The sequence below is a fragment of the Oncorhynchus kisutch genome, linkage group LG24, assembly GCF_002021735.2.
Source record: "Oncorhynchus kisutch isolate 150728-3 linkage group LG24, Okis_V2, whole genome shotgun sequence".
Lineage (NCBI taxonomy): Eukaryota > Metazoa > Chordata > Actinopteri > Salmoniformes > Salmonidae > Oncorhynchus > Oncorhynchus kisutch.
Genome location: NC_034197.2, coordinates 22,315,758 through 22,330,670, shown reverse-complemented (window position 1 = coordinate 22,330,670; position 14,913 = coordinate 22,315,758). Strand labels below are relative to the sequence as shown.

The 14,913-nt window shown below is 39.3% G+C and overlaps 1 protein-coding gene across 2 annotated transcripts; it reads left to right on the top strand.

Moving 5' to 3' along the window:
- The first annotated feature begins 428 nt into the window (after positions 1-428).
- On the top strand, positions 429-11,950 carry commd7 (COMM domain containing 7). Of its 2 annotated transcripts, XM_020459644.2 has the most exons (9): positions 431-588; positions 1,604-1,657; positions 1,980-2,082; positions 3,679-3,735; positions 3,875-3,912; positions 4,023-4,113; positions 9,067-9,116; positions 11,198-11,246; positions 11,356-11,950. In XM_020459644.2, exons 1-9 carry the CDS (start codon positions 505-507, stop codon positions 11,430-11,432), a joined length of 603 nt encoding a protein of 200 aa, XP_020315233.1. In that variant the 5' UTR covers positions 431-504; the 3' UTR covers positions 11,433-11,950. The 2 variants fall into 2 exon arrangements, with proteins under 2 accessions (XP_031659961.1, XP_020315233.1); XM_031804101.1 differs by lacking the exon at positions 1,604-1,657 and having other exon boundaries at positions 429-588.
- Positions 11,951-14,913: the final 2,963 nt, after the last annotated feature.

The following is a 14,913-nucleotide window of genomic DNA, read 5'->3' as shown; positions in this document are numbered from 1 at the left end:
ATTGAACAAGGTGCAACTCCCTTTGTATTGTACCTTGTTCAATATTCATTGCTACAATTTACCACATGGCATGGCCATTCATCAAATCAAATCAAATCAAATGTTATTGGTCACATAGACTTAATTTCATTGTAATTACAGCACCATTTAAGGCCAAATCTGCTCCAATAGGCCTATGTTATCCAAGGCAAGTTATCTTTAATGCATTAGAGGTGAGGATTGTCACACTTCCATTGTATTTAACTATTGACACACTTGTAACAATCCTTGAACAAATAAAGCATAAAATACTTTACAACAGATTGTGTATTTTTGTAATACATATATTTTCAATTAGATTATTATAATTTTTAAAATAAAATTGATAGTTTTCCCGCCTTGAATGCACTGTATAGGCAAGATAAAAATATGGAATGTGCTGAGTTGAATAGCAAGATAGCTTCATTTGAGTATACCATCACGGAAGTAGCCACTAAAGTAAACATTTCCAGGCCGACAGCTATAATGTTGCAACTGCAATTTACCAAAGATACTTTACCAGATTCTGTGAGCAATGACTTTCAGAACTTGAACAAATTCAACGAACAGGTGAGCATTCAATAACTCGAAATTTTCGTTTTGAGCGTTAGATAAGAACAGTGAATTGCATGCAAATCTTAGCTGTATGCTTGTAGTCAAGATAATAGACAAGCTTTGCTCAGGAACAAATGAATTGACATACCGGTAGTAGTCAAACTGTTATAGAATCATGCTGTTTTTAGTATGATACAATGTTGCAAAATGAAGATAACACATTTGTGTCGACAAAGATAGACATTTGTTCCTTAGCAAAGATTGTCTATTATATTGACAAGATAGTCAAGTGACTGCTCTAACAATGGAAATCCATGTCCTCAAAGATGGAAGGCAGGCTAGAGGAGGCGAGATCAGACTGGGCAGATACACGTGCAAAGAACCGGTCTAAGAGATGGAGGACTCCTCTTTGTATCGGTGTCATTATAGTGTCTGTGACAACATGGGCAGCACCATTGAGGCCATCTCCATTTTATTTAAAGTATGAAAAAAAATTCTTCATTGACTGATTGCTCCCAACTCATAGGAATCCCCACCCGGTTGACTACTTTAAAATGGTGGAATCCCTAAATGGCAATGTCTATGCTTAAACGGGTTATCCATGATGAGTCCTCTTTTTCTCTATGAAAACGGGCACAACAAGTTGCAGAAATGCTCACTTATATCAGTGCATTTGTAACAACCTAACCATTATGACATTTTTATTAGATCAAATAAGCCTCACGTAGCAAATTAGCAATAAAACTTTTTGGTGACCAAATTCAACTCTCATTGACCTCAATACAAAAAATTCCTCACTTTGTGGGCATATTTTCATAGACAGATTTTAGGCAGAGTAAAACCTCTCACTTTGTCTCATCCTCTCTGGCCTGAGTCAACATCCTGGGTCACATGACTAGCAAGTGTCACATGATTCATAATTCCAATTAGGTCTTACCTGCCTTACATGTCAACAAAGTAGATCTGTGGCAAAATAGCAATTCCTGTATTGAAGAGGCCAATAAACACATTTTAAACTGTTCCCCTGTAGCAATTCACAAGTCTGACTGAGATTCTTTTCAATTTCCTGTTGGAGCCAAAAGAGGTAAACACACCCATGCATGAACTTATTTTTGACATTTTAGTCATTTTGCAGACTCTTATCCAGACCGACTTAGTCAGCATTCATGTTAGGACAGCTAGGTGAGAGAACCACATATCACAGTTGTAGTAATGCATGTTTTCCTCAATCAAGCCGTTATCAGCAAAGTCAGTGCAAGTAGGAAAAGTCAAGTGCTAGTTTTTATTTTGGGGGGAGGGAGGAATAAGACTTTAATATATTATTTGAAGAGCTTTTTCATTCATGGTGTGCTGTGTGGACAGACAGCCACTTGACTGGTGTTTCATTCATTGTGTTGTGTATGCAGGCGGACAGGTTCCTGCATCAGCTGAGTGAGTTTGCAGGAGAGAATGGGATGAGTGCAGGCCCACTGAGGAACCTCATGAAGAGCCTCCTGCTGCTTCCCCATGGTGAGACTGACCGAGCACTCACAAATAAGCAGATTTAAAAAAAACAACTTTTGTATTTAGCTTTAAATGTGTACAACATGAAATACACATACACCAAAATATTGTAAAGATTCCATCACACATCTTAGATATATGGTATATCAAGGAAAATACTGTTACCACCATAGAGCAAAAATGTAAATGCAAAATGTAACAATTTTAAAGATTTTACTGAGTTACAGTTCATATAAGGAAATCAGTCAATTTAAATAAATAAATTAGGCCCCAATCTATGAATTTCACATGACTGGGAATACAGATAGGCATCTGTTGGTCACAGATACCTTAAAAAAAAAGGTAGGGGTGTAGATCAGAAAGTCCGTCAGTATCTGGTGTGACTACCATTTGCGAAATACAGTGGGGCAAAAAAGTATTTAGTCAGCCACCAATTGTGCAAGTTCTCCCACTTAAAAATATGAATTTTCATCATAGGTACACTTCAACTATGATGGACAAAATGAGAAAAAGAAATCCAGAAAATCACATTGTAGGATTTTTAATGAATTTATTTGCAAATTATGGTGGAAAATAAGTATTTGGTCACCTACAAACAAGCAAGATTTCTGGCTCTCACAGACCTGTAACTTCTTCTTTACACATGGGTACAAATATCATACTTTTTGGAGAAATGTCCTCTGGTCTGATGAAAAAAATATATAACTGTTTGGCCATAATGCCCATTGTTATTTTTGGAGGAAAAAGGGGGAGGCTTGCAAACCGAAGAACACCATCTCAACCGTGAAGCACGGGGGTGGCAGCATCATGTTGTGGGGGTGCTTTGCTGCAGGAGGGACTGGTGCACTTCACAAAATAGATGGCATCATGAGGAAAACAAATTATGTGGATATATTGAAGCAAAATCTCAAGACATCAGTCAGGAAGTTAAAGCTAAGTCGCAAATGGGTCTTCCAAATGGACAATGACCCCAAGCATACTTCCAAAGTTGTGGCAAAATGGCTTAAGGACAACAAAGTCAAGGTATTGGAGTGGCAATCACAAAGACCTGACCTCAATCCTATAGAACATTTGTGGGCAGAACTGAAAAAGCATGTCTAAGCAAGGAGGCCTACAAACCTGATTCAGTTACACCAGCCCTGTCAGGAGGAATGGGCCAAAATTCACCCAACCTATTGTGGGAAGCTTATGGAAGGCTACCTGAAACTATTGACCCAAGTTAAACAATTTTAAAGGCAATGCTACCAAATACTAATTGAGTATATGTAAACTTCTGACTCACTGGGAATGTGATGAAAGAAATAAAAGCTGAAATCACTCTCTCTACTATTATTCTGACATTTCACATTCTTCAAATAAAGTGGTGACCCTAACTGACCTAAGACAAGGAATTATTACTGGAATTAAATGTCAGGAATTGTGAAACTGAGTTTAAATGTGTTTGGCTAAAGTGTATGTAAACTTCCAACTTCAACTGTATGTAGGGTTTCATTCAAATCAAAAGTGGTGGTGTCAAAAGGTGATTGAATTCAAATGGATTTACTCAAAATGGATAAAGTGTTGTATAATTTAACTCAAACCAAGATTTTTTTTAAATTCTAGGTTCCCTGAAGAAAAATCTAACAGAAGACCAAGTCAAAGAGGACCTTCTCACTTTAGGTCTGTTGTAATATGAAATACCATATGCTGTATGTATCAAAGCTAATTCATACTCCTGTCTCCACAGTCCTCATTATTAATGAGTTTTACAGTGTCACTGCGCAACATAGATAATGTTGTATAATGTTTTCATTTTTAGGAGTCAGTGAAGACAAGGCAGACCATTTTTCACAACAGGTATATTTGATATTATATCCTTCATGCTGTGTCAGTACTCTATTTAAGGACAGTTCTGAATTGAGAAAAAAGGTAATTGATTGACATTTTATATATATATTTTTTTTCAGTGGAGCCTCCACTACCCTGTGTTGTCCAGGCTGGCTGTTGGACAGACACTGATGGTCAACCAGCTGGTGGACATGGAGTGGAAGTTTGGTGGTAAGACTTAATCAGGGACTGACATCTTATGAACAGAAGACCAGGGCCTGTAAGAACAGTAGTGCTGTTCTAGGATCAGTTTAGCCTTTTAGATAATAATGAATACTTATTATATGGCCAGGATGGACCTGATCCTAGATCCGTAATCCTACTCTGAGATACTTTACGAATAGGGGGCAAGGATAGAATTGCCGTTGTAAATAACCCTCATCGTATTATAGATAAATGGATGTTGTGTATAGTGTGCATTTGGGATGGATGAATTACCCTATTCCTGGTCCTCTCCATGAAGGATGAGGGTGAAGGGGAGAGAGAGAGAGGGGGCAATACAGAGCTTATCTTTGGGGAGGCACAGCTTTCTCTTTTCTCGTTGAGATGTACAAAGGCCACTAAATTGCTCTATACACTTGAATAGGCATGAACAGAGCCATGTATTTAGAGAGTTGGGCCAATGCAGTTTCTACATTATGATGCATTTACATGAACGCTTCTTGCTATGGGCCAAACTCTACGCCACACCCACGGACTTTAGTTTCTTCTCCACAATGGGTTGAGACAGAGGCAGAACACACGTGGGTAAAGCAACGTTTTGAAAATGTTATTGCTTAGAGCAGTGGTTCCCAAACGTTTTATAGTCCAGTACCCCTTCAAACATTCAACCTCCAGCTGCTTACCTCCTCTAGGGTCAGTGCACTCTCATGTTGTTTTTTGCCTTCATTGTATGCAGCTGGAGGTTGAATGTTTGAAAGGGTACGGGACTATAACAAGTTTGGGAACCACTGCCTTCATTGTTAAACATAAGAATGAGTGAGTTTTTGTCACAACCCAGCTCGTGGGAAGTGGCAGAGTTCTTATAGGACCAGGGCACAAATAATAATCAATCATTTTGCTCTTTATTTAGCCATTTTACATTTTAAATCTTATTTGTTCATCAAAAATTGTGAATAACTCAACACAGGTTAATGAGAAGGGTGTGCTTGAAAGGATGCACATAACTCTGCAATGTTGGGTTGTTTTGGAGAGAGTCTCAGTCTTAAATCATTTTCCACACACATTCTGTGCCTGTATTTAGTTTTCCTGCTAGTGAGGGCCGAGAATCCACTCTCACATAGGTACGTGGTTGCAAAGAGCATCAGTGTCTTAACAGCAAGTTTTGCCAAGGCAGGATACTCTGAGCACAGCCCAAACCATAAATCTGGCAGTGGCTTCTGATTTAAATGACATTTTCACAGAACCGCTTGTTACAATTTCGAAGAGGTTCACTTGTTCAGATATCAGTAAATGGACTGGAGGCAGGGCATGGAAAGGGATAACGACTCCAGTTGTTTGTGTCGTCCTTTTCGGGAAAGTATCTGCGTGATTGCGCACCCAGCTCACTCAGGTGCTTCGCTATAGCACATTTGACAAGCTTGAGTTCATTTGCACACAAAAAATCATACAATGATGGAAGGACCTGTGTGTTGTCTTTGTTAATGCAGACAGAAAAGAGCTCCAACTTCTTAATCACAGCCTCAATTTTGTCCTGCGCATTGAATATAGTTGCAGAAAGTCCCTGTAATCCTAGATTGAGATCATTCAGGTGAGAAAAATCATCACCCTGATAGGCTAGTCGTGTGAGAAACTCGTCATCATGCAAGCGGTCAGACACGTGAAAATGATGGTCAGTGAAAACTTTAAGCTCGGCTCTCAATTAAAAAAAAAACCTGTCAATACTTTGCCCCTTGATAACCAGCGCACTTCCGTATGTTGGAAAAGCGTTACATGGTCGCTGCGCATATCCATTGTATAGTGCAGAAAATTCACGAGAGTTCAGGGGACTTCCTTTAACAAAGTTATCCATTTTCACTGTAGTGTCCAAAACATCTTTCAAGCTGTCAGATATTCCCTTGGCAGCAAGAGCCTCTCGTGGATGCTGCAGTGTACCCAAGTGGCGTCGGGAGCAACTGCTTGCACGCGCGTTACCACTCCACTATGTCTCCCTGTCATGGTTTTTGCGCCATCAGTACAGATACCAACGCATCTTAACCACCAAAGTCCATTTGATGTCACAAAGCTGTCCAGCAAAAAATATCCTCTCCTGTTGTCCTGGTTTCCAGTGGTTTGCGGAAGAGGATGTCTTTCTTAAACGTAATGGACGTATACCAGGAGCTGTGCCAGGCCCGCCACATCTGTTGACTCGTCCAGCTGTAACGCATATAATTCACTGGCTTGTATGATAAGCAGTGATTGTTTCAAAACATCTCCTGCCATGTCACTGATGCGTCGTGAAACAGTGTTGTTTGATGAAGTCATTGTCTGTATAGTTTTTAAAACTTTTGTCCCAGCATTGTCCCAGCCATATCCGTGGCAGCAAGAAGAATTAAGTCCCCCACAATAGTATGGGGCTTGCCTGTCCTAGCCACTCAGTAGCTCACCGTATAAGATGCTTCTAGCCCCTTCTTATTAATGGTGTCTGTTGCTTTCATACGTCTTACTACTCGAAAGTTGTCTTTATTCTTTCTCAAACTCCCGTGGCTTATTTTTCAAATTGTCATGTTTCATTTCTAAATGTCTGTGCGAGAGTGAAGTTTTCCCGCGAGAGTAATGGTTAATGTGATGTTAATTATTTAACTAGGCTACCTGTATTTGACATTGTTTTTATTTAGCTGAACACTAGATGGTTTAATTTTGTTGTTGGCAGTGAAATGAGGCTACTCAGGCGAGAGAAAAACCTCACCTAAATGTATAGCCCTGTTGGAAAATATAAATGTACTGTATGACATTTGTTAAGAAAAATATTTTTTGTTGAAGAAAAAAAATCATTTATTTGGTGTACCCCAGACGGCATTGCGCATACCTCTGGGGAATACCTGGCTTAGAGGATCCAATCGCTGATTACTTTGTTTTGTACAACAACCATCATCACAAACTACTTCAACGATGGCCGTCTCACTGAAGTACAGTGCCTTGCGAAAGTATTCGGCCCCCTTGAACTTTGCGACCTTTTGCCACATTTCAGGCTTCAAACATAAAGATATAAAACTGTATTTTTTGTGAAGAATCAACAACAAGTGGGACACAATCATGAAGTGGAACGACATTTATTGGATAGTTCAAACTTTTTTAACAATTCAAAAACTGAAAAATTGGGCGTGCAAAATTATTCAGCCCCTTTACTTTCAGTGCAGCAAACTCTCTCCAGAAGTTCAGTGAGGATCTCTGAATGATCCAATGTTGACCTAAATGACTAATGATGATAAATACAATCCACCTGTGTGTAATCAAGTCTCCGTATAAATGCACCTGCACTGTGATAGTCTCAGTCTCAGAGGTCCGTTAAAAGCGCAGAGAGCATCATGAAGAACAAGGAACACACCAGGCAGGTCCGAGATACTGTTGTGAAGAAGTTTAAAGCCGGATTTGGATACAAAAAGATTTCCCAAGCTTTAAACATCCCAAGGAGCACTGTGCAAGCGATAATATTGAAATGGAAGGAGTATCAGACCACTGCAAATCTACCAAGACCTGGCCGTCCCTCTAAACTTTCAGCTCATACAAGGAGAAGACTGATCAGAGATGCAGCCAAGAGGCCCATGATCACTCTGGATGAACTGCAGAGATCTACAGCTGAGGTGGGAGACTCTGTCCATAGGACAACAATCAGTCGTATATTGCACAAATCTGGCCTTTATGGAAGAGTGGCAAGAAGAAAGCCATTTCTTAAAGATATCCATAAAAAGTGTTGTTTAAAGTTTGCCACAAGCCACCTGGGAGACACACCAAACATGTGGAAGAAGGTGCTCTGGTCAGATGAACCCAAAATTGAACTTTTTGGCAACAATGCAAAACGTTATGTTTGGCATAAAAGCAACACAGCTCATCACCCTGAACACACCATCCCCACTGTCAAACATGGTGGTGGCAGCATCATGGTTTGGGCCTGCTTTTCTTCAGCAGGGACAGGGAAGATGGTTAAAATTGATGGGAAGATGAATCTGTGGAAAGAACTGAAAACTGCTGTTCACAAATGCTCTCCATCCGACCTCACTGAGCTCGAGCTGTTTTGCAAGGAGGAATGGGAAAAAAATTCAGTCTCTCGATGTGCAAAACTGATAGAGACAAACCCCAAGCGACATACAGCTGTAATCGCAGCAAAAGGTGGCGCTACAAAGTATTAACTTAAGGGGGCTGAATAATTTTGCACGCCCAATTTTTCAGTTTTTGATTTGTTAAAAAAGTTTGAAATATCCAATAAATGTCGTTCCACTTCATGATTGTGTCCAACTTGTTGTTGATTCTTCACAAAAAAATACAGTTTTATATCTTTGTTTGAAGCCAGAAATGTGGCAAAAGGTCGCAAAGTTCAAGGGGGCCGAATACTTTCGCAAGGCACTGTATGTAGCGAACAGAGCAGAGGAACCATTCCGTTTGAGTCGTCAGGCAAAGTCATGTTAGCTCTCCATTAACATAGCACTGTTTAAATATTCCCCATGTTATGGAACTGAAAGTCTAAAATTAGAACAATATTCTAAAAGTTGACCTAACTCTCTAAATATATGTCTCTGGGCACGACAACATGAGCAGAGCATGCTATTGTGGTTTGTTGGCTTTAGACTCATTAAGTTATCTGTTGTAATTAGGTGTACAACGATACATAAAATGTTTGATCAGTGAGTGGTCTAAACTGAAAGATTTAATAGTGGCCTAATGACTCAACCAATCAGTATTCACTATGCTAAGTAACGATTATGCTAAGTACTATACGTGAGAATGCTAAGTGCAATCTTCATTTAACAAATTACTGCTCAGGCATGCCTATTATTGCTCAGGCATCTGCGCATGTCTATAATCCACGTGTCTCGAGCACTTGGCTGAAGCCAAGCTAAATGCCTCCCTCTCTTGATAGTTAAAAGTGCAGTTCAATTACAATATGGACAATAAGGCATTGTGTTTGAATGTTGTCTGTCTCCATAGTGACCGTGGGGACGAGTGAACTTCAGAAAGTTGGAAACACCTTTCTACAGGTATTATTTGTTGCCATCATGATTACATATAGAATAAATGTACAGTGCCTTCAGAAAATATCCATACCCCTTGACTTATTCCACATTTTATTGTGTTACAGCCGGAATTGAAAATTGATTTTAAAATTGTAAAAAATCTCACCCAACTACACACAATACCCCATAATGATAGTGAAAACATGTTTTTAGAAATGTTTGCTAATTTATAGAAAATTAAATACAGAAATATCTCTTAGATATGTATTTACACCCCTGAGTCAATACATGTCACCTTTGGTAGCGATTACAGCTGTGAGTCGTTCTGGAAAGTCTCTAAGAGCTTTGCACACCTGGATTGTACAATATTTGCACATTATTCTTTTTTTTCTTTTCTTTTTTTTAATCTTCAAGGTCTGTCAAGTTGGTTGTTGATCATTGCTAAACAGACATGTTCAAGTCTTGCCATTTCAATCTGATTTAAGTGAAAACTGTAACTAGGCCACTCAAGAACATTTTATGTCGTCTTGGTAAGCAACTCCTTGTGTATATTTGGCCTTGTGTTTTAGGTTATTGTCCTGCTGAAAGGTGAATTTGTTTCCCAGTATCTGTTGGAAAGCAGACTGAACCAGGTTTTCCTATAGGATTTTGCCTTCGCTTTATTCCATTTCTTTTTATCCTAAAAAACTCCCTAGTCCTTGCCGATGACAAGCATACCACAACATGATGCAGCCACCACTATGCTTGAAAATATGAAGTGTGGTACTCAGTGATGTGTTAAATTTGCCCCAAACATAACACTTTGTATTCAGGACAAAAAGTAAATTTCTTAACCACATTTTTGGCAGTTTTACTTTAGTGCCCTATTGCAAACAGGATGCATTGTTTTGGATTATTTTTATTCTGTGCATGCTTTCTTCTTTTCACTCTGTCATTTAGGTTAGTATTGGAGATAACTGACTCCACAATCACAGCCATTCAACTCTGTAACTGTTTTAAAGTCACCCTTGGCCTCATGGTAAAATCCCTGAGCGGTTTCCTTCCTCTCCGACAACTGAGTTAGGAAGGACGCCTGTATCTTTGTAGTGACTGGGTGTATTGACACACTATCAAAAGTGTAAATAATAACTTCACCATGCTCAATATTCAATGTCTGGTTAATAAAATATATATATGTACAATCTACCAATAGGTGCCCTTCTTTGCGAGGCATTGGGAAAACCTCCCTGGTCTTTATGGTTGAATCGATGTTTGAAATTCACTGCTCGACTGAAGGACCGTACAATTATCTGTATGTGTGGGGTAGCGAGATGAGATGGTGTTTACAATGATTTTTGAAAGACTATTGCAGTCCATGCAACTTATTATGTGACTTGTAAAGCACATTTTTACTCCTGAACTTAAGCTTGCCATAACAAAGAGGTTGGATACTTATTGACTCAAGACATTTCAGCTTTTCATATTTTATTAATTTGTAATTTATTCTAATAAACATAATTCCACTTTGATATTATGCTGTATTGTGTGTAGGCCAGTGACACAATCTCTATTCAATCCATTTTAAATGCAGGCTGTAATGAAACAAAATGTGGAAAAAGTCAAGGAGTGTGATTACTTTCTGAATAGATTGACCAGGTTCTCAAATATGGCTAATACAATATGGATTCAGTGTGTATCTACTGTCTAGACCATAAACCCATAGTGTAGAGGTTAAAATAAGGATTGATGGACAGTAACATTTTATTGTAAGAAGTGTGAATTATGAATGTTACAGCTTTATGGACTAACTGACTGACCGATGAAGGTGTGATAGATCGCTATGACAACAGACTTACCCGTTTAGTTTTCGTGGTCTGCCTTCCTACTTGTCAAAATTCCTGCGGACTGCTAATACTGTATTTCTCCCCTTCAGCCGCTTTAATGTGTTGACAAAAGTATGTCCACACACAGTGAAAGTAGCACTCTGAATGACCATAGCATGAGTATATGTATAGTACTAGCACAATATACACAATCTGTCCTCACCAATGTCTAATATTTCAAAGACATTGGCACATTGCTGTTTTCTACTGCACTATTTGAAAATATATCTATGTCTCTTCCAGCTTAAGTTGGTCATCAGAAAGGGGAACTCAACTGAAAATGTCTACATGGGTGAGTCTCTAACTCGTACTGTACCCCAGTCAGTATGTCATTGGTTCACTTTGCTTATTGTTCTTGGTATCATTCACAGATTTGGTCTGTTTTTTTTGTTCTTTTTTAGAGTTGACCCTCCCCCAGTTTTACAACTTTCTCCATGAAATGGAGAGGGCCAAAGCCAGTATGGACTGTTTCAGCTGAGCCTGATCGCCAGTAGCAAGAGCATGTACTGAATATGTGTCCTAGAGGGGCAGCAGAAAACAAAAGAGGAGATGGAAGTGATTGACACTGGATGGATCCCAATTGGCACTCTATTCCCTTTATAGTGAACAGGGGCAATTTGGGGCATGCATGCAGTTCAAAATAGAACATACTGAATCTGAATGAACCTTCCAGGTTCTCACATACCAACATTTCAATATGTCTTTTGTGTTATTTTGACATTTGTCTTTTGAAATGTGCACAATTGTTTTGCAGTAGTGATTTTGTGTGCATTAGTAACTGTCTGTTTGTTTTGCGAGAAAGTATTATATTGTAACCCAATGACTTTAATTCCATTGGCTGTCACGACAAGTGATGTGAGGCATACGTGTCACAATTTTTTGCAATCTCTCATTTATATTACTGATTTGCTTAACTTTATTTTTAACAAAATCAAATGGAAAATGATTCACACTTGCACTTACTTTTTTCTCTCCAAATAAAGTATTCAGATGTCATATTGGTCTGCTGTAAGTATTCACATAATAATGAATGAATGATAGAAATTCTGAATAATATCCTCAGACAATTACACAATAAGATAGTCAGTTATTACGCTGATATAGAACATACTGTAAAATTGGTTTCAGTAGATATTCCACTGACACCAATATGAGACAACAATGGGGAGCCAAATACACTGTAGAGAGGAGCATGTGAATACTAGTTGTTATTCCATCCTACTTTTATACCTTAATTAGCCAAGAAGTCACATTAAATGTACACCCATCCATAGTTCATACTAGCATTTGGGCCTGCAACAATGATCTGTCATTTGTGGACATGCTGTATTCATTAAATGTAGTGAATAAGAGCTTGAAGCAGAAAACAACTTTAATATTGTAATCTCTACCATCCTTACCCTAACTGGAGTAAACTAACAGACAGCAATACTTCTACTTCGCTCACATCTATGGTACCTGTAGTTAAATATTTCTAGATGTATTCCTAATTTCCTCAAGTGCTTGATCTTTACCCACAGCGTCCACTCCACTATTCATTCTGATCTGAACTCCAACTCTTTATTTTACCTTTATTTAACTAGGCAGTTAAGAACAAATTCTTATTTTCAACGACGGCCCTTGTTCAGGGGCAGAAAAACAGATTTTTACCTTGTCAGCCCGGGGTTTCGATCTTGCAACCTTTCGGTTACTATTCCAATGCTCTAACCACTAGGCTACCTGCTGGCCTGGATTGAGTTGTCAATTATTGTTTTATATGTCAGTCCATAGACCCTATGCCACGGTATTGGGACATAAAAAAACTGTTTCCAACTGTCTTGAATTATATACGGTATTACTGTCAAACTTTTTGACTAAGTGAAACTGATACATTTTAGTCAATTTATAATTTTAACAAAAACAACCTAACACTGCCTGCATTGCTGCTTACATGGTTATTATGACAAATAGGATGTTGAGCAGAATATGTGATTTGTTTTTGGAGAAGTAAAACTTAAGAGGAATGTCTGTCTCCACTTGTCTCAGTGAATGTACAGTATATGATCTTGCACTTGTTTGTATTAAGTAACTTATCAGCCATAGGCTTTCCACGTTTAATGACAATGTCATCAATTCATTTGATTACTCATTCAGTCATGTTGGGTTTAATGTCTTCTTTATGAACACATCTGTCTGACCCTACTCACTCACTCTTTCAGTTTCTCAAGTTGCTGGCCTCCTCCCAAAATCCCCCCTCTTCTCCTCTTTCACTTTTCATCCACTCTTCCCTCCCTGACAATCCCTGCATGTCGGTGCTTGTCCCAGCCAATACTAAGTCTATTCAGAAGAAGAAGGAGGGAAATATTGGTCCCTACTTAAGTGAGCTCCAAAAGGTTTGGGACAGTGACAATTTTGTTGTTGTTTTGGCTCTGTACTCCAGCACTATGGATTTGAAATGACACAATCACTGAGGTTATAGTGCAGACTCAACTTTAATTTGAGGGTATTTTCATCCATATCGTGTGAACCGTTTAGAAATTACAGCACTTTTTATACATAGTCCCCACATTTTAGGGGACCAAAAGTATTTTGATAAATTTACTTGTAGTAAAAAGTTAAGTATTTAGTTCCATATTCCTTGCACAAAATGACTACATCATGCTTGTGACTACAAATTTGTTGGATGCATTTGCTGTTTTTTGGTTGTTTTCAAAATATTTTGTGCCCAATAGAAATGAATGGTAAATAATGTATTTTGTCATTTTGGAGTCGCTTCTGCATTAAATCAAATCCAATTTTATTGGTCACATACACATGGTTAGCAGATGTTATTGCAAGTGTTGCGAAATGCTTGTGCTTCTAATTCCGACAGTGCAGCAATATCTAACAAGTAATCTAACAATTCCACAACAACTACCTAATACACACAAATCTAAGTAAAGGAATGGAATAAGAATATATAAATATATGGATGAGCAATGACAGAGCGGCATTGGCAAGATGCAATAGATGGTATAAAATACAGTATATACATATGAGATGAGTAATGCAAGATATGTAAACACTATTAAAGTGGCATTATTAAAGTGACTAGTGACCGATTTGATTAAAGTGGCCAATGATTTCAAGTCTGTATGTAAGCAGCAGCCTCACTGTGTTAGTGATGGCTGTTTTAACAGTCTGATGGCCTTGAGATAGAAGCTGTTTTTCAGTCTCTCGGTCCCTGCTTTGATGTACCTGGACTGACCTCGCCTTCTGGATAGTAGCGGGGTGAAAAGGCAGTGGCTCGGGTGGTGGTTGTCCTTGAGGATCTTTTTGGCCTACCTGTGACATCGGGTGCTGTAGGTGTCCTGGTGGGCAGGCAGTTTGCCCCCGGTGATGCGTTGTGCAGACTGCACCACCCCCTGGAGAGCCCTGCGGATGTGGGCGGTGCAGTTGCCGTACCAGGCGGCGATACAGCCCGACAAGATGCTCTCAATTGTACATCTGTAAAAGTTTGATGGTTTTAGGACAAGACACATTTCTTCTGCCTCCTGAGGTTGAAGAGGCGCTGTTGCGCCTTCTTCACCACACGGTCTTTGTGAGTGGACCATTTCAGTTTGTACGCCGAGGAATTAAACTTTTCACCTGCTCCACTGCTGTCTCGTCGATGTGGATAAGGGGGTGCTCCCTCTGCTGTTTCCTGAAGTCCACGATCATCTGCTTTTGTTTTGTTGATGTTGAGTGAGGGGTTGTTTTCCTGGCACCACACTCCGAGAGCTCTCACCTCCTCCCTGTAGGTTCTCGTCATTGTTGGTAATCAAGCCTATTACTGTTGTCGTCTGCAAACTTGATGATTGAGTTGGAGGCGTGCATGGCCACGCCGTCATGGGTGAACAGGGAGTACAGGAGGGGGCTGAGCACGCACCTTTGTGGGGCCCTAGTGTTGAGGGTCAGCGAAGTGGAGATGTTGTTTCCTACATTCACCACTTGGGTGGCCC

Coding starts and splice junctions, on each gene's coding strand:
- commd7 (XM_020459644.2), top strand. CDS start 505: ATGTTGCAACTGCAATTTACCAAAGATACTTTACCAGATTCTGTGAGC. Junction 3,736..3,874: donor AGAGGACCTTCTCACTTTAG/GTCTGTTGTAAT, acceptor TTTCATTTTTAG/GAGTCAGTGAAGACAAGGCA. Junction 3,913..4,022: donor CAGACCATTTTTCACAACAG/GTATATTTGATA, acceptor ATTTTTTTTCAG/TGGAGCCTCCACTACCCTGT.